The 24,323-nt window shown below is 37.9% G+C and overlaps 1 protein-coding gene across 1 annotated transcript; it reads right to left on the reverse strand.

The window, feature by feature from the left end:
• Window positions 1-7,531: 7,531 nt before the first annotated feature.
• Window positions 7,532-23,708, reverse strand: LOC128994505 (coagulation factor X-like). The gene is made up of 3 exons (XM_054419102.1): window positions 22,395-23,708; window positions 10,304-10,504; window positions 7,532-7,699 (listed from the first exon to the last, which is right to left on the reverse strand). The coding sequence occupies exons 1-3, from the start codon at window positions 23,613-23,615 to the stop codon at window positions 7,544-7,546; spliced, it is 1,578 nt and encodes a 525-aa protein (XP_054275077.1). The 5' UTR covers window positions 23,616-23,708; the 3' UTR covers window positions 7,532-7,543.
• Window positions 23,709-24,323: the final 615 nt, after the last annotated feature.

The raw sequence follows: 24,323 nt of genomic DNA on the forward strand, positions 1-24,323 counted from the left end.
TTTCGCAACAGTTGATGGCTCATGGATAGTTAGCAGGCAAATTGCATTTAGGTCTAGATAAAACATACTCCCTTTTAGGCTAACAACTGTCATACATTTCATAAATATAGGGATTATAATGGTTACATTCAAATCTAAAGGTCGCTAGTCCGATTCCAGGCGGAATTGGTTCTAGACCAATAGTAATTCCCCATTGGACTATCAATCAATGAAGCTATCGTATAAAATCAAAATATTGATGTTGATGGTAAAATGACCAGGTCTTGGGCCGTTTCGTGTTTGAATGCCAATAAAATTTAAATCACAAAAAAAATTGAGCTTTGATGGAAATAACTTAAACCTCTAAAAAGTAAATACATCTTGAACATTTTAGGTAAAAAAAACAAGCATTTTGATAACATAACAATACATAACAAAACATAACAAGAGAATAAAACAATATTAAAGAAATCTGTATAATAGTTCACTAAATGTATATACAAATCAAAATCGCCTAAAGTCACCAACGCTTCGTGTCCTAGCATGTCGTATCACCTTAACATGTATGTTGAATGTATGCTAAAATCAAAACCATACCTTAAATACCGTCCTCACCCGATGGTGCTTTAGGTATTATACGCAATTAGTTATATTATCAACGTGCACAAACTTTTATTCAGTTTCTATATTAAAAGATTGCATATGTTACCCTGAAATCGAAACAATGTTTCTTATAAAACAAGCTGACAGTCTCTTCCAACCTTGCTTTTGTCCATTTATATATACCTCAAACGTAAAGCAGAGAAGAGGTGAGCCAGTAAAATAAATGATGAAATAAATCAATAAATATTAAGTGTTGACACCGTGGTACGAACCGACAACAACATATTGCCAATTTGATATCTTTTACGAAATAATGTTAACCTATAAACTGGTGTTTTAAACTGACGTTTTTCATAGTCGAAAGTACTTTATATACTGAGTGTCTTTAAAGTAATACATTTTTCCTACAGTTACCTAACAATGTACATGTTCTCTCACTGATTTGAGAAAGCAAAGTGGCCAATTCGCTCATCAGTGAGACAATGTTAACATTGTCTCACTCTAATTACTTTGTCTCACTCCAGATTTGCAACGTGAAGGCACGAAATAGTGAGCGCGTAACATGCAGGCAACGTCGTATGCGCGCGAAATACGTTGGCAGCACTGGCTGTAAATCAGCTGGTCAGGTGTTGTACTGTTGTATTTGTCACTTCACATTAAATGTTATATTAAAAGTTCACTTCTGCGTAAAAATAGGTTATGTTTCTTCACAAATTTATTTGTTTTGTGGTAACTGTAGGAAAAGTATAATGTGCAACTCGAGTTCAAAGTACAATTGCCTCACTCAAGAAACCATTCCTCACTCGCCTACGGCTCGTGAGTAAGGATTTCTCTCGAGTGAGTCAATTGCTCACTTTTCTCACTAGTTGCACAAATAACTATTGCAATTTAAGTAAAATGTTAACTTAAGGCTTAGGTACGCATAAGATTTCATCGTACGACAAAATCTAGTGATATTAACACTTTCTGAGCTTCACAAACGCATTTGAAGTAACCACTAATGCTAAGTGATTGAAAAAGTTTGATAAATATTGTGAAGTTGATATTTATGCACAGAATTTAACTTTAAATCAGCTGATTTCATATTTTTAGCCTGAAAACTTTTACTAAATAGTATAATTCGTTACTATGGCCGAAAATGAGGTTTTACGGTTGATTGTTTTAAGTCCTTGACTTCGTCTCGAAACTATATCGAGAGCTGCAAAACCATTTCGATCCGTGGTACTAACGCTATTTTTCACCACACTATACCCTATACCACTATTCACCACAATAATAATGCACACTGATAGTCAATAGAACTACAACTTTAAGTTTGTGCGAAGAAATAATTTGAGGAATCAGCAAAAATAATAATACCCCCGCCGCACCAAACATGCAGACTTAGCGAATTTCCATTTGCCTGATTGGATTTAAACTAAAATGTCTCCTTAAAAATATCACATTTATTCCCTATTTAAACAGAATTAGTTTAATGAGTACTTAGGTTTGCTGCAACAGGGAGGGTAAAAAATATTTTTTTATGTAAAATGTTAAAAGATACTGCGGTTTAGTAAGAAATTAATGTATTTTCCAAATTTGATCAAAATATGTTTATAAACAAGCAAACTACAACAGTTGACTTATTCTCCATAAGAATATCATGGGAATTTCAAAATTACAATTTCTTTGAATTTTCTCCGTAACAATAAGGCGCATACTAACGCTTCAATATACTAAATTATTTGTTTTTTTAAGCTCTACAAAATGGTTTAAAAAGAAATTGTGAAATTTTGTGTTTTTAGGGTCAAAAATGGGAAAAACCTATTTTTACCCCATAAAACCCCCCATAAACCCCCCTTCCCATAGTCCGATCATGCTGGTTCGCGAACTCATTCAAGTTTATCCCGCCTTACACCTTCAAACCAAATTTTATCAAAATCGGACAAAAATTACTCAAGTTATCGTGCGGATGGACACACACACACACACACACACATATATATATATATATATATATATAGATATAAAAAAATTTGAACGAATGGTGTTTTTGGCCTCTGGGGACATCAAAATGAAAAAGTAAATCGGTCCCGGGCTTAGTTCTTACCATGAGACCTACGGTAATAGCTACTTCCCTATACGGAAAATCGCTAATAAATAGTTGCTATGCAGCGGCTTAGTCTATGGCAGCGGTGACAATATAACAATTTATTGCAATGCTATGGTTACTGATTGTATATTTAATATGCATTCATGTTTTAAGAAAGTAAGCGGGCAGCTGATTTTGCGGCCCTAAGGATGTTAAAACCTGCTCGGTCCCCAAATGACGATGCCAGCTAACATGGCCAGCAAAACGTAACTTTTAGCCACCAATTGACGTATGTAAAACAGCTAAAAACATCATAGTGTGGTGAAAAAACTATTTTTTTTTTAACTTTGGTATTTGGCAAACTACTAAATATAGAAGCGTAAACTGTAAAATCAGCCCTGAAATGAGAGGAACCCCTTCATTCAACTAAACTTCACCGCACTTACATAACCGGACTTGAATGAACACATCAACGTACGTGTAATTCCAAAACCATGACAGTACCCGAAGTCTATGATTAGCCTGACTGATGAAAAATTTAAGATGAATAATGTCCATACAGAAAATTATTATTATCCGACTCACTAAAGACTAAGTGACTAGAAGGCGTGAGGCCAGACAGTACATGTCAGGAGACACATGATGAAATGAAGCATAATATTATATCATTATTATTATTTTACTTTACATCAAATTTATTATTTTTTGTTTCCTTCCCTACTTTTACTTGCACATTGTATGGCCAACCTGTGTTAAAATATTTTTGTTTACAATGTTGGTGTAAGTGTTATATGTCGCCGCCCATGCTTGCCAACAACGATATGTATATGTGATATCTTACCGTAATGTAACAATACTGTATGTAGATAGAACCTCACGCTTTCATTGTATGTATTTTCCTACTCCCAATGTTACAAATATCCCCCATTGCTATATACTGTATGTATAGAATTGTTGTGTTTAATTTTGAGATAGGGTTTACAATGTTGAGTGTATTTTTAGATGTTTTTTAAATACTTGAATACTCTACGGAAAACATTCCAAAAGTTGGTTTTCCACAAGATAGGCTTATTTAATAGAATAACACATAAGAAATACTGTTTATATGAGTTTGAAAAAACATTCAAAACACAGATATTTATAAATATTTCCGTCGGTTCCCAATAATGTAATCATAAAAACTCTCTGTAACCATTTTTGATGCAGTATTTGTTAACCGAATTAGCTAACAAGTATTTACGAGCAAGCGAAAATATTTCATAAATAAATCTGAAAACTATCAGTTCTTTAGACTTTATAGATTATAAATTGATAGTGTTGATAGACTTAATCCAAAAACTTTCTATCAAAAAAGAAAAAAAAATCCAACGTAATTTTTTTTTTATTTTAAAGATTTAAACGCTTTTTTTATGTAAATGCTTTACCTAAGAACCTTTTTTTCATACAAGTTAACGAATTGGCATTAAGATGTTACAGTACGCATAATCATTGATTTTATGCAATTATCCATTATTTTCTTATCCATGAACATTGTTCGTAAAGTTTGGTGATGAAACACATTCATTTCAGACTACAGTAGTATTCATTTTAGTTGGCTAAAGAACATTAAATAGTTTATTTGATTTTATATTTAACTACTGATTCTTATGACGATTTTGAATAAGATTTGGTAGGCCTAGTTGTAACTCAAGATATTTTTTACAACAAGAAAATTGAAACTGGAATGCCAACTGGGTCATATGTGGAGTATAAATGTATAACGGTTGATGAACGTTGTATATTTTGTATTTGTTGTTGAAAATACATGTAAAAATAACATGTTTTTTATTTACCTAATTTGTCAATTAAAATTATCTGTATTATAGGTTTCAGTACTAGCACTGTGTGCTATTGTTATCCACCTTATAATGCTGGATACCTTAGCTCACTGTGTGCTATTGTTATCCACTTTATAATGCTGGATACCTTATCTCATTGTGTGCTATTGTTATCCACTTTATAACGCTGGATACTTTATCTCACTGTGTGCTATTGTTATCCACCTTATAATGCTGGATACCTTATCTCACTTTGTTCTATTGTTATCCACTTTATAATGCTGGATACCTTATCTCATTGTGTGCTATTGTTATCCACTTTATAATGCTGGATACCTTATCTCACTGTGTGCTATTGTTATCCCCCTTATAATGCTGGATACCTTATCTCACTGTGTGCTATTGTTATCCCCCTTATAATGCTGGATACCTTATCTCACTGTGTGCTATTGTTATCCACTTTATAATGCTGGATACCTTATCTCACTGTGTGCTATTGTTATCCACCTTATAATGCTGGATACCTTAGCTCACTGTGTGCTATTGTTATCCACTTTATAATGCTGGATACCTTATCTCATTGTGTGGTATTGTTATCCACTTTATAATGCTGGATACCTTATCTCACTGTGTGCTATTGTTATCCACCTTATAATGCTGGATACCTTATCTCACTCTGTTCTATTGTTATCCACTTTATAATGCTGGATACCTTATCTCATTGTGTGCTATTGTTATCCACTTTATAATGCTGGATACCTTATCTCACTGTGTGCTATTGTTATCCCCCTTATAATGCTGGATACCTTATCTCACTGTGTGCTATTGTTATCCACTTTATAATGCTGGATACCTTATCTCACTGTGTGCTATTGTTATCCACTTTATAATGCTGGATACCTTATCTCATTGTGTGCTATTGTTATCCACTTTATAATGCTAAATACCTTATCTCACTGTGTGCTATTGTTATCCACCTTATAATGCTGGATACCTTATCTCACTCTGTTCTATTGTTATCCACCTTATAATTCTGGATACCTTATTTGAATGTGTGCTATTGTTTAATGTATTACGCAGTGTATATTTAATTTGATTTCGGCATCATCTGAAAAGGAATAAGGTTATAGTGCTCGCCTAGTAATCAAAAGGTCGCCGGTTCGATCCTGAGAAAAATCAGTAGCTTTTTGATGGTTCGAAACTGGACCCAGCTGTTCCTGATCATTGGGCTTTAAATAAATGATCCTGGCTAATGAAACCGCTGATCTTAGTCAGTAACAAAGCTACACAGATCATCTCACACCATTCTACACTCATCCTTCACTCATATTTGGGTTAAAATACGCACCTAAGTGGCGTCCCCATCTTAATGATTGATAATTGACAATTGAAATTTTTCAGTGGGATGAGTCAAATTGTTCAAATTTTCACCTTCGTTAAAATATGCAGTTGGCTTACTCTGCAAACCTTCTGTTTGGGTGACATTGAATTCAGTGCCTTCCGTGTGCCCAACGCCTTAGCGATGCATAGCGATATCTAGGTTTTGACCATTATTGAAAGACCCTTCGGGTTCTGCTTGGATGACGTCTGATTCAAATGATGCTTTATGCATATCATTTTTAGATGTCGTTGTAACTCCGTCTTCAACGACTTTGCTAGGAATCTTAATTTGGTTGAAGACAATCTTTTTTGTCTTGTTGACTTTAAAATGCACTAATTTTGTGTTCTCTAGACTTTTGGGTGAGTTTTGCACCTTTTTCTGAAAGTTAGGTTAAAGTCACATGTTGCACTAGATTTGGAACCTAGTCTCGGGGTCGTAGACAATGTTTGGTAGTTAGTTTCCCTTTTCTCTGTTGTTTTTATAGAATTCAGGGCTTGCCCCGAGATGCTAGGCCTAGAATTTGACTGAAAAATGTTTGTTGGAAGGCCACTATTTGGGAGAAACTGTCGAGTCGTTTTTTGTCCTTTCGACTGTTTGTGGTAGGCCTAAGCCTACAATTTTGCTAATTAAATGTAAATGTCTTAGGCTACTACTTCTGGTAGTCTTTTGCTCTGTGTCCCGTAAAATTTTTGGTGTTGTTTTGTCTTGTAATATGTTCAGTTTGTGTTACCCAGTCAAGTATTGTTAAAGTCTTTGATTTTGCTTTGTTTTTGCCAAACTAGTTAAATTAAGTTGTATTAACTGCTCTTAAAGCTCCCCAGAAAGTTTGAGTAATTTTAATCAAGTTTTAAGAAAGTTTTGTGAGCCGCTCCTCGGGCCTGCGCATGGATCACGCTTCCATTTCGTTAGTCTGGGTGCAGGCACGAGGGCATGGTCCATTTGGTAGCAGAGCGTGGTTTGCTGGTTGCGTCCTGGGTGCCTTGTCGTGAAACTTGGCTTCACGACTTGGATACTTAGAGACCCGATCACTGTCCACGTTCGGTTTTGTTTTGAAGGACCGTGGATGGATTGGTTTCTTGGAAAGTTCTGGCCTGGCAGTTTTGGGAAAAGGTCTTGTTGTTGTTGTGGTGGGGCGTAAACACATTTTATTCGGAGCTCGCCCTTGGGCCGAAGCACCGGGTGGAATCGGTCGTAATTACTTGCATCCTTCGGGAGCGAGAGTGTCAAAAGCATGGTCATTTAAAAAAAAAAATGTTTGTGTGTACACCCCATCACACAAGTGTTAGGTGTTGTCTAGTGTATGTATCGGTGTATGTTTGTGTGTGTGTATGGTTCGAAACTGGGCCCAGATATCCTTGGTTTGTGGGTTTTTATAATCGTCTGGTTTAGATTAGTTCAGTTTAGCTTAGTTTTGTTTATGATAGGCCTCATAACAAATAAGGAAATAGGCTTCAATTAATCAAAAGACGTTTTGTACAGGAACGATGGATTTCCCTCCTATTGATAACAGTTCAGGAAATCCATTACGTGTATTACCAATGACTTTGGTTAATTAATCGACAAGAAGTTAGGACTGTTGTTGACTGAGATTTGGTTGATTTGACCATACAAATGACATTGCCGTTACGCGCAGAATAAGCGTAGCCTACTATTAGTTAAGTAAATAAATAAAACAGTTCATTACCTGAGAAATTAATTTATTAAAACAATCAATACGATATTAATAAATAATAAACCATAGGAGTTATTAGTTCGTGCTGATCCACTATATTTACATTTCTTCGAGATTTTCGTTCCATTGAAGACGTTCGTGTGCTCATTGATCCATGGAAGAAATGGACAGATATCCTGAAACATAATCAATATGGGACTGAAACCGTCATTATAAAAGGTGCAGTAGAACCCCAATAGCAGGCCTCTAGGGATTATCACATACGATTTCTTATCAAGGTTGACTTCTTAGCGAGATTTACAATAACATGTCATTTAGGGCACAATAAATTCAACGGTATTGTATTTTAAGATCAATTCAAATGAACCAAACTTCAAATGTGCCAGAAAACAGTGACCTAGGATTACAGTAGTAATAACGGACAGCAGTATCCCGATTAGAACCATCACAACGCTACTGACTTTTCTCGGGAATGAACTACCGATCGTCTGGTTAATACGCGAGCAATATAACCGATAAGCTACCCCCCTAATCCCCCCGCCGCAGCAAACCTGCAAACTAAGCGAATTTCAACTTGTCTGATTACATATTCACTAAAATATTTTCTTAATAAGATATACCGGGTGTCCACAAAGTCTTGGTCTGATCTAATAGCTTTGCTGTACGAAAACCATTAGAGCCACACTTAACTTGTATGCCTTGTTTTGAAGGGAATTTAATCAAGTTTTATTTAATGAAATTGGTAATACCTAAACACAGTTGATTGACAACAATACAGTTATGATTCAATATAATAACAAATAAAAAATTGTGAGTTTACAAGAGATATCGGATATCACAGTTTGTTTTATTGTTTCACGAAACCCAATCCCCTATAGCAGTTCATCGACTATCCATTTAAGTGGGAAAGTTATCAGACACAATAATTGTAGAATTTGGGGAAGTTAAAATCCCAGGACCGTGATTGAAAATGAAAGGGCCAGTCCAAAGATAAATCTTTGGTGCGGTGTAATACATGATGGATTCATTGCATAATTTTTCTTTGCGGAAGAAAATGTAAATGGGTTTGTTTACTTGTTGGGGTTGTATGCAGTCCCTCAATTATAATAACATCAACTTATGATAATTTTCCAGCAAGACGGTGTTCCGCCTCATTGGGCTAAATGTGTGAGGGATTTTTAAAATCTTCACTTCCCCGGTCGCTGGATCGGGCGTGATGGCTCGACCAAATGGCCACCTCGTTCCCCCGTTGTAACCCCCATGGGTTTCTTTTTGTACCCATTTGGCAAGGACACTGTCTATTCTTCCCCGGTTCATAATTTACACACACTTGCGGGAGGGATTCAGGAATTCTGTGGCGTCTGTAACCAGGGATATGCTAGGATAAGTAAACTGTTGTAGTTTGCTTGTTTATGCACATATTTTGATCAAATTTGGAAAATGTATTCATTTTATACTAAACTATTAACATTTTACAAAAAAACACCTTTTTACCCTCCCTGTTGCAGCAAACCTAAGTACTCGTTAAACTAATGTTTTTTAAATAGGGAATAAATGTGACATTTTAAGGAGACATTTTAGTGTAAATCCGATCAGGCAAATTCGCTTAGTCTGCAGGTTTGCTGCGGCGGGGCTATTAGGTAATGATTGAGTTGGGAATGTGATTGAATGATTAATGTTGTAATGTGTAATGCATATGCATGTTATTTCGGATGTAAGATGTATGTAAGTATTGTATTTGTTTTAGTTGCTATTTAAATTGCTCGTTGACGATGGTTTTTTAGGTAATGATTGAGTTTGGAATGTGATATTGGCAAATGCATGTTACTTCGGCTAATTATGTTAAACTATAGTATTCATATGACATGATTGTTTTATTTCTTTTACTCTGAGATTGTTTAGTTATTGTAGTTGCTTGTTCAAGTCAAACATATTATAATTAATTTTAAATAAACAGCCACTTTAAATGTTATCAGAACGGATTTGTGAGTCTGAAAGAATCTGTCTGTTAATATACAAGCGGCTTTAAGTAAAATTATACTACGTCTCATAAAGATATGTGTCTTCAAGAACATTCATCCTCTCCATTATATATATTACCAGTCTTAAGTTGTGATTTAGGCTAAATCATTTTGTTAAGGGTTTCTATGAAAGGGTTGAAAACCCCGACCACTCAAAATTTGTTCGCAATCAGGAATCCTCCCCACCCCACGGACGACCCCCTCCACCTCGTAGAACCAAACATGTTCGCAGTCTGGACTGTTCGCAATCAGGACTGTTCGCAATCAGGAGGACACCTTAAAAACGAGAACACGTGCTAACGGACACACACAGACACACACACAGAGACACACACACGCACACACCCCCACACACCCCTCCCCACACACACACATATATATATATATATATATAAATTAATTTGAACGGATGGTGTTTTTGGCCTCTGGGGACCCCAAAACGAAAAAAATAAATCGGTCCCGTGTCCAGGTTTTACCATGAGACCTAAGGTAATAGCTTAATCCCTATATGGGAATTTCCCAAAAACTTAAAACGTTGAATCCAATAGGTAAATTAGTAAGCGAGTAGCTTCATAAGGCCGGCGTTATCAGAATCCATAGTGATCAGCATCAATCGAGTCGTCAGTTGGAGATCGCTGCAGAAACCATTGTCCTTATTTTGAAGAGGCATCCTCAGAGGTTAGGCCAAGACTACAGTCTCCTCGGTTGACGCCTAGCCTATGTTATATCTATGTTTCTATTATGAGACTAAACGCTCACCTGAAACACACTGAGAGTAGTCATGCCTCCGCATTGCATGCGACCAATAATTGACATATCACAGTTCTTGGTGTCGTCTATCCTGGCTAGCTTGCTGGCCACTCCTCGTAACTTCCCTCCACAGACCAAACCTCCACCAGAATCTCCGTAACACATTCCGTAGTCCAGCTTGGGCTTGGAACAGAGGAACTTTCCGGTGGTCTGCAACAGACAACATATACTGATTTGTTACAGTAGGAAACATATAATTAAGTTATAATCATTGAACTAATTGTTGCTAATCTATTGCCTATCTATTGTTGCTAATATAAGTTGGTAGGTTGGTAGCCCTTGTTGTACAAATCAATCTCGACATGGTTTTTTTTTTTTTTTTTTTTAAGTGGAGAACGGAAATAGGGGAGGCCGTTCGAAAATGTGAGTAGATCTATTGTAAAAAGTTGTAATTATAATTATCCGAGCACATCCATTGTAAAATATCCTTTATATCAATCAGAAGTATTAAATGTTTAACAGATTCTAACAAAGATTTAGTTTATCTGTAAGACAATCATAATATTTTTAAATACTTGCCAATCATAACCTCTTGCCTCGTGTTAAACAATTTTATTTACCTTATTCAGTATTTTACGTTAATTTTATTTTATTGAGAGAGCCGATCATATAGTCAGTATCAATAGTGGATTATCACTTTAAAAATCAACCTGAATATGGCTAAGTACAACTTGAACTACTTAAGTAAGGATGAGTTAAGATATGAACTCCTGATAAGAGGAGTAACTATTATGTTTGATAACGTCCAGGCTTTGCGGAAACAATATCGTGAATGTATTAACATCAAACCACATTTAGCTAATTTGAAAGACAAAATTAATCTTCAAGATGAAATAGATCTTATTGAGATTAAAATAAGTGCTTTGGAACTGTTAATTGAACAGTGTGAGAGTGTGGTTAGCAATCTGTCAGTAGCTAAATTAGATGCGAAATTGAGTCATCTTAAATTAAGAGTGGAAAATTTACATACATTTCAATTGAACACTGATCATGAGGCTATTGTTTCGGAGTTTAATAAAAAATTATCCATGCTCCATGCGCTGAGAAATTGCACTTCACGGGAGATAATAATGAAATTCAACTATACATTTTCAAACTTTTCGTATCCTCGTATTTTGGTGTCAGACAACGCTAAATATGTTGTATCACAAGAAATGAACAGTTACTTGTTTAGAAATTGCATACAGCATCGGCGCATCGCGGCTTATAGGCCATCTGGGAACAAATCTGAACGATACATCAGGGATTTTTCGACATAACTGCGTTGTTTTTACCATGATGAACATTGTAATTGGGATGAAGATCTAGGAAATCTATACAATTATGTCTGAACACAGCCCAGAACTCGAGTACGAAAACTACAGCTTTAAAAATTATGTTCTTTCATGACTGTAACAATGTCTTGTCTAATTTATGGTCGATTCAAGATTTTATATCGACTGTAAGGGTTTTATTTTTAGAAGGACGTTATTTTAATTCGAAAGACGATTTTATTTTATTTAGAAGACGATTTTGTTTTGTTTAGAAGAAAATGTTATTCTACTTAAGGAGATAGTTTTTATTTTTGTAAATAATAAATACTAGTGGAACCCCGTCGAAATCGACGGTTAATCTTGAGGTTTTATGTAAATTCAGCTAACTGCGATAGATAGAGTGAAGTCATTAAAATCTTAGTCAAATGAAGGGAGGATAAGCATAATAATAAGTATGACGATTGTGTTCCCTAAAAAACGTGATTGTTGAATTCGTTTAACACAATATTTCCTACCTTTTTATCGGCTTTATGTTGCCCAAAAGGTTTTTTAGGAGTCGTTATAATTGTTTGTTCATGAGTTTGTTTCATGTCAAAGCCACTTTCACTATCTGGGAGAATGAGTTCATATAATTAGTCTATCATGTTACGGAAAGAGTCAATATTTATTACTAACAACTAATTCCAACTGCTTTAGAAAAATCATTCAGATTGTATCCAGATTTATAAGTAAATCTTCATCTTTAGTCATAAAAATACAGAATTTTATCATCATTTAAATAAGTTTTTTCTGTATTTGATAAAAATATCTGATTCTCCAGATAGCAGTAACATTCTTACTTCAATTTAAGCAATTTTAATTCCTTCTCTTGCCACATCGACCCATGTATTTAATCATCCTGTTCTTACTTGATAATTAATTAACTTAGGGGGTAGTTTTGCCTGGCCATATCGACCACATAAAGCATGTTTTTCGTGGATGGAATGAACCATAATTGTAGGAAATTTAATCACAAATCTTGAACATTTGTGGAACCAAATGCATAACCTAGTCCAGCCTTGGTAACAAATTATGCAAATGCGATGAGATGTGATGACACTGTTGTTTTTCCGAATGTGTTGTATGTAGTGAGGTTCAGATGCGTTGTTCGACCTAGCTACATGTGTACATCAAAGTAAAAACCCTGTAGGCCTGCACATTTTTCTAAAAATACCTGAATTGACATTAGTTCACCTACTTCACCAAAACCATAGATGAAACATACTCCGTAGTTAGTCTATTCCAAAACTTGAACACAGCTCTCATCCTCAATGCAAGTTACTCATCTATGACACAATTTTCCACCCGATTATCGAAAACTTTCATACCAATAAATGAATTTGTGGTGTTCTCTCTTGAATTGAAAAATAAATGGTGATTGAAAGTAGGAAAAAAAGGCAAGTGCCAACCTTACAATACATAAGCTAACCCGATAAGGAATAGTTATATGTTCCTTTGAAAATGATATGTCACACTTATTTCATAATTTAACATTTTCTAAGAGCAATAAAGCATAGATTTTTGAACAAAACATTTAAAACGTATCATAAATTCATCATTTTGTTGAAACTATAAAAAACTTACCATGCAGTGGAGAATCATTTTAAAATCATAAATAATAATGTAAACATTTAATTTTGACAGTTTCAGTAGACCTTTGAATACAATTTTAATATTAACAGCTGGTTCATTAAAAGTAGTGTAAAATTATCCATATGATCATAATGTAAACAAAATTGCAGAGTGAACTTTAAAGGCCTCTGGGGCAGAGCCTCAAGGAAATTTACCTCTCTTCTATTTTGAGGGCTCACCTACAGACCAATACCTGTCTTTAGACACCCCTACCAAGTTTCTACACCCAGCCGTTCTCTCAAATTAGCTGTGACAAAAACTCTGTTTTCCTCCATAAGAATAACATGGGATGGGACTTTAAAGGCCACTGGGGCAGAGCCCCGAGGGAATTTACCACGTTTCTCTTTTGATGGCTCATCTACAGACCAAGACCTTTCTTTAGACACCCCTACCGAGTTTCTACGCCCAGCCGTTCTCTCAAAATAGCTATGACAAAGAAAAACAGTTTCAAATTAATATATAGATAATTTGAACCCAATGGTATATTTATTATTTCGTCGAGTATACATACTTAATTTAAATCAAAGGAATATTTTGTGTTTAAAGCCGAGACGAACTTTGTTGTCGACGGGTCGTATCAGTTATATCTACAAAGATCGAATATGCAAGTTGAGCACGCTGGGAAAATAAAAGAGGTTATCGTGTTCAAAATGTATCGGAAAACGAGAAGGTAAGGCTTGACAAGGAGGACGAATGCAGGAATAAGGACGATTTCCAAGGACTTTATGGACATCCAGTATATAATCTACATGTTAAAGTGAACCCGTCATTAAATAAAGTTAGTTATATAATAAATGTCAAGCCACCAGACCACTTTAGGCCTAAAAATAAAACTCGTGACAAACACAAAGTAAAGAGAACGATAAATAAACAAAACTCAGTCTTCCAAACTAGTCCTGAAGAAAACTACGGAGAAAAATACGATGTAAAAGTATTAAAAGTAAAAAAGAAAAAGAAACAGGAAAAGGAGGAGAAGGGCGAGTACGAATTAACGTATGCTGAAGACTTCTTCGACTTATCTGTGCTTCTGATACTAGTTAAGAATGGGAAAGACGAGCAGGGCATCTGTACAGGAACGATTATATCAGAAGAGTGGGTGTTGACGGCGACGCACTGTCTGGACGAAGTGGACGGAGTTATTGACTACGCTGGCGGGAACTCTCTCCAGGAATTCGAAGATTACGCAAGTGGCGAAGGCCTGCTTCCAGAAACGGCACAACTGGTGAAGAGCGCCCAAGCTCGACTACGGTGTGTGTCCTGGAGCTTCTGGTGGAGATTTGGTCTGAGGAGGGAAAGTACGAGGAGTGGCCATGCAGATCATCAAGATGGGATACAGCGAACTGTGATCCGTCTGCTGTCTGTTGCAGGCCAGCAGGTACCTCTTTATCAAACCCAAGCTGGACTACGGCGTGTGTCCCGGATATTCTGGTGGAGGTTTGGTCTGTGGAGGGAAGGTACGAGGAGTAGTAATGAAGATCATTAAGATGGGTAACACCACAGACAAGGGAAACAACACCAAACTGTGATCAGTCTGCTGTCTGTTGGAGGCCAGCAGGTACCTCTGTCTCCAACCCAAGCTGGACTAAGGCGTGTGTCCCGGATGTTCTGGTTGAGGTATGGTTGTGGAGGGAAGGTGTGAGGAGTGGTCATGCAGATCATCAAGATGGGTAACACCAAACTGTGATCTGTCTGCTGTCTGTTGTAGGCCAGCAGGTACCTCTTTATCAAACCCAAGCTGGACTACGGCGTGTGTCCCGGATATTCTGGTGGAGGTTTGGTCTGTGGAGGGAAGGTACGACGAGTGGTCATGCAGATAATCAAGATGGGATACAGCAAACTGTGACCCGTCTGCTGTCTGTTGCAGGCCAGCAGGTACCTCTGTATCACACCCAAGCTGGACTACGGCGTGTGTTCCGGATATTCTGGTGGAGGTTTGGTCTGTGGAGGGAAGGTACGAGGAGTGGCCATGCAGATCATCAAGATGGGATACAGCAAACTGTGATCCGTCTGCTGTATGTTGCAGGCCAGCAGGTACCTCTGTATCACACCCAAGCTGGACTACGGCATGTGTCCCATGTTCTGGTGGAGGTTTGGTCTGTGGAGGGAAGGTACGAGGAGTGGTCATGCAGATAATCAAGATGGGATACAGCAAACTGTGACCCGTCTGCTGTCTGTTGCAGGCCAGCAGGTACCTCTGTATCACACCCAAGCTGGACTACGGCGTGTGTTCCGGATATTCTGGTGGAGGTTTGGTCTGTGGAGGGAAGGTACGAGGAGTGGCCATGCAGATCATCAAGATGGGATACAGCAAACTGTGATCCGTCTGCTGTATGTTGCAGGCCAGCAGGTACCTCTGTATCACACCCAAGCTGGACTACGGCATGTGTCCCGGATGTTCTGGTGGAGGTTTGGTCTGTGGAGGGAAGGTACGAGGAGTGGCCATGCAGATCATCAAGATGGGTAACACCAAACTGTGATCTGTCTGCTGTCTGTTGTAGGCCAGCAGGTACCTCTTTATCAAACCCAAGCTGGACTACGGCATGTGTCCCGGATATTCTGGTGGAGGTTTGGTCTGTGGAGGGAAGGTACGAGGAGTGGCCATGCAGATCATCAAGATGGGATACAGCAAACTGTGATCCGTCTGCTGTCTGTTGTAGGCCAGCAGGTACCTCTGTATCACACCCAAGCTGGACTACGGCATGTGTCCCGGATATTCTGGTGGAGGTTTGGTCTGTGGAGGGAAGGTACGAGGAGTGGCCATGCAGATCATCAAGATGGGATACAGCAAACTGTGATCCGTCTGCTGTATGTTGCAGGCCAGCAGGTACCTCTGTATCACACCCAAGCTGGACTACGGCGTGTGTCCCGGATGTTCTGGTGGAGGTTTTGTCTGTGGAGGGAAGGTACGAGGAGTGGCCATGCAGATCATCAAGATGGGATACAGCAAATTGTGATCCGTCTGCTGTCTGTTGTAGGCCAGCAGGTACCTCTGTATCACACCCAAGCTGGACTACGGCGTGTGTCCCGTATATTCTGGTGGAGGTTTGGTCTGTGGAGGGAAGGTACGAGGAGTGGCCATGCAGATCATCAATGTAAATCAATGTAAATGTAAATCAAAATAAAATTAAGAACGTTTTAAAAAACCCTGTTCCAAGAAATAAATATAGCGCAAAATATAAGAACTTGTCGTTTACGGCTGCTTCAATCAAAAATAAACTACAAGAAAACAACGCAGTTATCACCAAAGCGGATAAAGGGTATTGTTATCTTGTATTGTTATCTTAACCAAGGATGATTATGTCAACAAAGTCCACAATTTCATCAACGATAACAACATCGAACTTTTAAGCCATGACCCTACTTCCTCGTTTTCAAAGGACATAAACAAAATCATTTCTCTCAGCACCAACATTTTAACTGCAGATGAAATAAAATACGTAAAAGTGACAAAACCACAAGCACCAATATTACGTGGTTTGCCGAAGATCCATAAGACTAATATCCCGATCAGGCCTTTAGTTAACTTCACCCCTTCGCAGAGCCGTCCGAAGGGGGGGGGGGCAACCGGGGCAAGTTGCCCCGGGCGCCGCGGCTGAGGGGGCCCCGTGCAACGGCTATTGGTATTAACCCGAAATTTTTGGAAATTTTCGGGAAAAATCCCGATTATCAGGACATGATTATTGATTACATTTTATTCGGGATTATTTTGGGACGAGATTTGATCCGATCATCGGCGATTTTGCCGCTTCGCGAGTAACGATGACGCCGCTATCGCGAGTGATGTTCACGGTAATTCCACTAACGCAGGAGGCGAAGTCATTTCGACGATCGCACCGTGACCGCAAGTCATTTGGACGATCGCGCCGTGATCGCGGAGTCATACCGACGATCGCATCGTGACCGCGGAGTCATACAGACAATCGCGCCGTGACCGCTAGTCATATCGACGATTCCACCGTGACCGCGAGTCATACCGACGATTCCGCCGAGACCGAGAGTCATACTGACGATAACGCCGTGACCGCTAGTCATTCCGACGATTCCGCTGTGACCGCGAGTCATACCGACGATTCCGCCGTGACCGCGAGTCATACCGACGATAACGCCGTGACCGCGAGTCATACCGACGATCACGCTGTGACCGCGAGACATTTCGACCGCTTGTCACAAGTTTCTATAGGCCTACAAATTAATTTTGTTTGTCTTTTTTGGTAACTGCAATACTCAAGACTTTTATGCACAGGAAAAAATCCCACCCCGAACTAAAAATTCAATCCTGTCCATCCCGTATTAACATAGTATTAAAATATGCGAATGCGACTATTACTGGGGGGGGGGGCACCACGACCACATTTGTCCCGGGCGCCGCTAACCCCAGGGACGGCCCTGCCCTTCGTCCGCTTATAAAATAGCTAAGACTCTCGACAAAATCATTCGTAGAGAAACTAAGTTAGAGAATAGCCATTCCATTAAAAACACTATTGAGTTAGTCGACAAGCTGTCAAAAATCAATTACAACCCACGATACAATATGGCCTCCTTTGACATCGTTAACCTGTTCACTAATGTTCCAATCAACGAAACAATAAATATTCTAAGGAATAATCTTGATAAAAACTCCACATTATCAGATCACGCTTAAGATGAATTGTTAACCTTAACCGAAGCAGTATTAAAACAGAACTATTTTATGTTTAATAATGAATATTACATCCAGAATGAAGGCATGGCCATGGGATCAACTTTGTCCAGTGTACTAACTGATTTATTTTTAAACAAAATCGAAGTAGAACACCTATGGTCTGATAAGAACCGCCAGAAAGATAAGATAATATTCTACTGCCGCTACGTTGATGACACGTTCCTTCTCTTCAATGGTAACATAAGACAGCTCAATATCCTCAACTCATATCTTAATTCCAACCATAAGAATTTAAAGTTTACCTTAGAGGAAGAGAACAACAACAAGCTAAATTTCCTGGACGTAACAATAACAAAACATCCCAACAATTTCACTTTCAATATCTACAGGAAACCAACCACAACTGACCAAACGATACATTCTTCATCCCATCATCCGTACAGTCAAAAAATGGCTGCATATAATAGTTTTGTTCATCGACTTATTTCTCTACCTCTTAATCAAGACAGTTATAACGAGGAACTTAACACCATAAAACACATAGCAGTATCTAGTGGATATAAAAGCTCCATCATAGACAAGATAGTAACTGAATATAAAAATGAAAGTAGGCCTAAGTTGTTAAAAGAGAAACAGAAATACCGGTACGTTTCCACTGAGTATGGCACAGTTTTGAACAATAGCCTTAAATCTGAAATGACCAAAAACAATTTTAAAATGTCATTTAAAACGTCAAATAAACTATCTTATCTCCTAAAACCCCGAATTGTACAAAACACTGCTAATTTTGATAAGACAGGAATTTATAAAATTAAATGCAATGACTGTCCCAGTTACTACATTGGACAAACAGCTCGTTCGTTTACGCAAAGATTTAAAGAACACCTGCCTAAAAAATCTACTAAATCTGCCTTCGCAAATCATTTGATTGACACAAACCATAATTACACCGACATTAATACTAATCTGGACATATTGCATTATTGCAGAAAAGGCAAACATATGAACACCATCGAAGAGTTCGAAATATACCGATCATCTAAAAACAGTCCTACCCATTTGCTCAATGAAAAATTATCCTTCGAGTAAAATTTAATCTACAATACAGCAATAGATATGATAGATGGCAGTGTCAATGTGATGCGAGGATCTGACGACAACGGGAGTGGGAGGGGGCACAAACGTCACGCTCCGACATCGACGCGTACGCGTGCCCAGTCATGACTCATCTTTTGCCGGCTACACCACGCACGCTACCGTACCAGTATTATTTTAATTGGCAAATTTTGTTACATGTTTGTGTTTTCGTGTTCGTGTTCGTGTCTTCAACGACTCTTCACAGTTATGAAGAGGATTTATGTGTTTAGAAGGAGTTTAACCATGGTATCAGCTTGAAAATGAACCTTTAGGTTCGAAACCTGGGTCGCTGACCTAAAACACAGGATCACGGACAAGTACTACAGGTATTTAACCTTTTATTAGTAACCTCATTAATGTTGAGCAAGATATTAATGAAATAGCATCTGTCTTACCTACACTGCCCGAAAACTTAAAAGTCATCACTGTCCAACGTCAAGGTGTATCGATTTCGAAGTTCGACGTGAAAAACTACAGCAAGCACTTATTTGGCTGAAGGCAAATAACCCATTCTATTTTGACATAACCATTAGCGATGAAGCGCTACACCAACTACCAGTCAATGATTTTGTTCACATGAGAGTACCGTGTGTACGTGAAAACCAAGAAAGTCCTGATGAAATCGAAGAAGACCAAGTTGAAGAAACATCGGTGCCCATGATTGCGCAGTCTCGTCAAAGGGATCACGTTCAGAGACTAATGTGGGCGACCGGAACATCAGCACCCGTAAACGAATTCACTAGGGTTGGCTATATTCTAATGACATTTCCTCATCTGTTTCCTTATGGAAAACCAGACTTATTGGATTTCACTCGGCCGCAAAAGATATCGCTTTAGCCATTGACATTTAAATAATGCTTCGCTCATTTATGCAGGCTTACAATTAATATAAATAACATATATTAAGTGATTCTGTTTTTTACATATTATTTTTTTATAAATATATATCATTTTGTAAAGAGCTAGCAATGTAGTTTTGACTGTCATGCATGTGCATTTTTGTGATGTATATTTTGCCGAAATATTCTTCATCAATGCTTTCTTCAGATTAATCTTCTTATCCTCTGGGGTTTTCTCGGTCGTGTGAGGTTAAAACTACCGGGGTGTCGAAAAACGTACCTCACGAATAAAGTTTGCCGGATAAAACAGTCGAAGCGTGGGTAATTTCGTCCAAGGTTCGATTTAAAGTAAATACTAAGTCTAAGCTCAGAAATGAGTGCGAGTCAAGCAAAAGCTTACTCCAATACAACTCTTTTCATCACAGCTATCACAGACCTAGTAATCGATCGGGAATAAATTTGGTCCTTCGAGCCGGATAATGCCTCGATGGCCGAAAGCCGTCGTTGGGTAAAATAACCGCGGGCCGAAATCCCTAACGCCTATTCTAACCCCGAGCGGTGCATTATATAACTATTGCACACGTTTCCCTACCGTTCGCTTAAGTTAGTGCCTCGATGGCCGAATATCGTCGTTTGGTAAAATAAACGCGGGCCGAAATCCCTAACCCCGAGCGGTGCAATATAACTATTGCACACGCAACCTAACCGTACGGTGCAATATATACTATTGCACACGTTTCCCCTAAACTTACCTTACTCCGTGTTAGCGGTGCAGCATGTACTGCTAAACTCGCCTAACCCGCAGCGTACGAGTGCTGGGTCTTGACTGTCTCACCACCGTACCCAGAGACCTTTTACCCTCCTGTGACGGTAGGAATTTTCCAGATATCAGTGCAAAGGTCGCGAGTGCAGGTTGCAACGCGCTTGGACGGGCAACTCGACGGTGCGTGCTCGTCCGCGCCTTGTTGCTCCTAACAACTATATAAAGCATGATCACAGAGAGAGAGAGTTAAGAGTAAAACACGCAGGATTTATTTAAAATTCGTAAATTGGCAACCAATATTTACGGCACATTTTAAAACATAAAATTTGTAACAAAGAATTTCAAGATTTGGCCAAATTGTTTTCACTTTAATTTAAAAACAATAACAACGACCATATGACTTTCATGTTGAACTTGGAATTTTTCACCCTTTTACCTTTTTTTTGTTAATAGGATATTTCATCGTCAGGGCCTAAACGCTGGAAAATAAGCGAGTGTTAAAAGACACCTTTTGCCCTTGTGATGAACTATTTATCGTCATAACGCACCATTAGTTAAACAAACTATGTAAAAAAAAACTGAAATAGTTTTAATAATTTAAAACTTGACCTCTCAAAACCACTTCCAGCTTGTTTTAAATTCAATTTGCTACCGCAATGGAAACAAGCAGCTGTTTAGTAAATGATGCAATCGTTTCGTCATTACGACTGTATGCTAGTGTACATTATACCATCGATACTTCGAACTATTTACAATACGGAAACAATTATCTACAATCGATAAAACATCGATACATACTGCTGATTCTTACTCCCTTGGAGCTATAAACGATGAACAAAACTGCTACTTTTGACCCGCAACGCATGCATTAAAACGGCTGTTTTTGCTGCAGTATGACGGACAACAAATTTGTACTGTCAAAAACTACTATCATCAATTTCGTTTAACCATTGACTATTATAGTTTTATACTTTAATACTTTCTTATTAAATGGCGACCATATAAAGTAGGTATTTTAAGCCAAGTATCGGAGATGAGTGTAGGATGAGTGGCGCGATGTTCGACCATTAGATATCCATCTTACTATCTTATGATATTGAAATGGACAAATCTTCAAAACGAGCCAATTTTACCGTTTCCTGTTTTGTAATAATGCTTAAATGCGTTGATATCGACTATTTTTATATATTCTTTTAAGGGTAAAAACTACAGTGTGATTTGTAATTTTTGGTTATAATACTAAACTAAAGGAAGCATCTGCAAAATATAGTGGCTATATGTGTACTGTACGTTATAATCTAAACGTAAGTAAATGTAACCCGACATTCCCAAATATCTTAACAGACTTCGCAAAGGTTTAATATCGAATTTTGAATAAATGCGATTTCAAGTTCCATTATCTTTGCCGGTCTCAAATAAATAAAAAAAATATTATCATAGGTCAGCTGTGAAACGTATTGCCAAAGTCAGTTGTAACGAGTCAAAACGTTTTATTAACAATGTTATAAATAAAATATTGAACCATTTTACAAACTCTACGAAGCTTAAAGTCTTTTATCTATAGGCCTACTTAAAGTACTCTTCAAAAGTGCCCAATGAAACAGAATAAGCTTAATTATTTCAAAACTATCAGTGACAGACTTTTAAACTTTAAACTACATCAACAATGCCACTTCCAAAATATATCATTAAGAAATATTTACTAAATTAAATGTGGACCCACACACTTACTCACCGACTCTGATCCTAATTGCATGCGCAGATAGAACGAGCAGAGGCAAGGGCTTTTAATATCCAGACGAGTCGTCTTCCTGTAGGTATCGTCCTTGTTCTCCTCTCCCACCTGAACATCACCAAATGCCGTCAAAACGCACGTCGTATACCCATGGTAACTCTCCATCCAAGGTGTCGTGGTCAGCTGTATCGAGCTCACAGCCCGCGTAAAGTTGAACTTTCCCTTCACTTTGATCAGCCCCACGTCAAAATCTCCTCCCACATACCGAGGATGAATGATAAAACTAGAGGATCGGAGCACCTGGGCTGTAGGAGGCAAGGGGCCGCTTCCATTTACGAATTTTGTTAACTCCTCCATCGAGTGACCCCCGGCATATACTATCAATTCTTCAGCCTCAACGAGGCAATGTGCCGCTGTCAAGACCCATTCCTCAGTTATAATCGAACCTGTGCACGTACTTGTATCTGCGCCTCGTATGATGAGGAGCACAGAATACGGGTATTGCTCTGGTTCTGTCAGGTTGTAAGAATCTTCTCTTCTTCTCCAGTCGAAAGTGTCTTGGTATTCTATGTTTTCACTGTCAAACTGCGAGTCGTGCAAGATTTTCTGTTCTTTTTTGTTGTCGAATTGAAATTTTTCAGTGGGATAAGTCAAATTGTTCAAATTTTCACCTTCGTTAAAATATGCAGTTAGCTTACTCTGCAAACCTTCTGTTTGGGTGACGTTGAATTCAGTGTCTTCCGTGTGCCCAACGTCTGAGCGATGCATAGCGATATCTACGTTTTGATCACTATTGAAAGACCCTTCGGGTTCTGCTTGGATGACGTCTGGTTCAAATGTTGCTTTATGCATATCATTTTTAGATGTCGTTGTAACTCCGTCTTCAACGACTTTGCTAGGAATCTTAATTTGGTTGAAGACAATCTTTTTTGCCTTGTTGACTTTAAAATGCACTAATTTTGTGTTCTCTAGACTTGTAGAATTTGTTACTGGTACATCTTGAGTTCTCTCCAAAGCATAAACAATGTGCATATCCTTAACATCGTTAGTAAAATTGCCATCAGTACTTCGGTTGGTATTTAATAGATGTGTTTCATAGTTAGAATGGTTGGTTGCTGTTGATAAAGTTTGGGTCTGTCCATTTGTTTCCCCGGCTACATTTTGGTTAAATACGACTATTGTTTGAAAATAGAAAGTAAATAATCCAAGTATCAATTCCATTGATGATTTTGAAACCGAAACAACACAATTTTGAATTTAATGCAAAAGTTTAGGAGTATTTATGTTTGTTTACTAACATTGTATAAAACAACGACATGTGATCAAATTGACAGACTGGATGATTTGATTTAGCCATAGCCATGGATTAAGCATAGTCCCATGTGTTGGTTACTCTATGCCATAGGTCATCAGTTAGCTAATGAACGTACATATACATATGAATCTCCAAGTATTCAATGATGAGAATATTTTACTGCATTCGATCATTTTAATGACCGTTGGTGATATGTGTACTGTGTAGACAGTGTGTGCATTGGCTACCTTGATCGGTGGGACACACTGGAGGGACGACGGCTAACATAGTGTCAGCGTTCGCCGCTAGAACCGCTAAGTAAAAAAATTTAAATCGAGTTAATTTTATAACTTTTAGTTATAAAATTAACTTTTTAATTATAAAACTAACTTTTTAATTATAAAATTAACTTTTTAATTATAAAATTAAACTGTCATAACCTAACCTAACCAACCAAACTTGCTGACGATATAAAAAAGATATAAGATAAAAATCAAATATAGCAAAATCTTTGTCAAAAATTAATATCCGCGACGGGTTTCGAACTCGAGACCCCTTGTAGACTAGTACCATTGACTTAAAGTCAATGCTAGTACGATACGCTACCAACTGTGCCACGAACGCTGCTGGAATAA

The sequence above is a fragment of the Macrosteles quadrilineatus genome, unplaced genomic scaffold, assembly GCF_028750875.1.
Source record: "Macrosteles quadrilineatus isolate MER2022 unplaced genomic scaffold, UCM_ALF_1.0 Scaffold_5__1_contigs__length_97177068, whole genome shotgun sequence".
Lineage (NCBI taxonomy): Eukaryota > Metazoa > Arthropoda > Insecta > Hemiptera > Cicadellidae > Macrosteles > Macrosteles quadrilineatus.

Coding starts and splice junctions, on each gene's coding strand:
- LOC128994505 (XM_054419102.1), bottom strand. CDS start 23,615: ATGGAATTGATACTTGGATTATTTACTTTCTATTTTCAAACAATAGTC. Junction 10,505..22,394: donor TGCAATTAGGATCAGAGTCG/GTGAGTAAGTGT, acceptor TGTCTGTTGCAG/ACCACCGGAAAGTTCCTCTG. Junction 7,700..10,303: donor CTACTCTCAGTGTGTTTCAG/GTGAGCGTTTAG, acceptor ATTATGTTTCAG/GATATCTGTCCATTTCTTCC.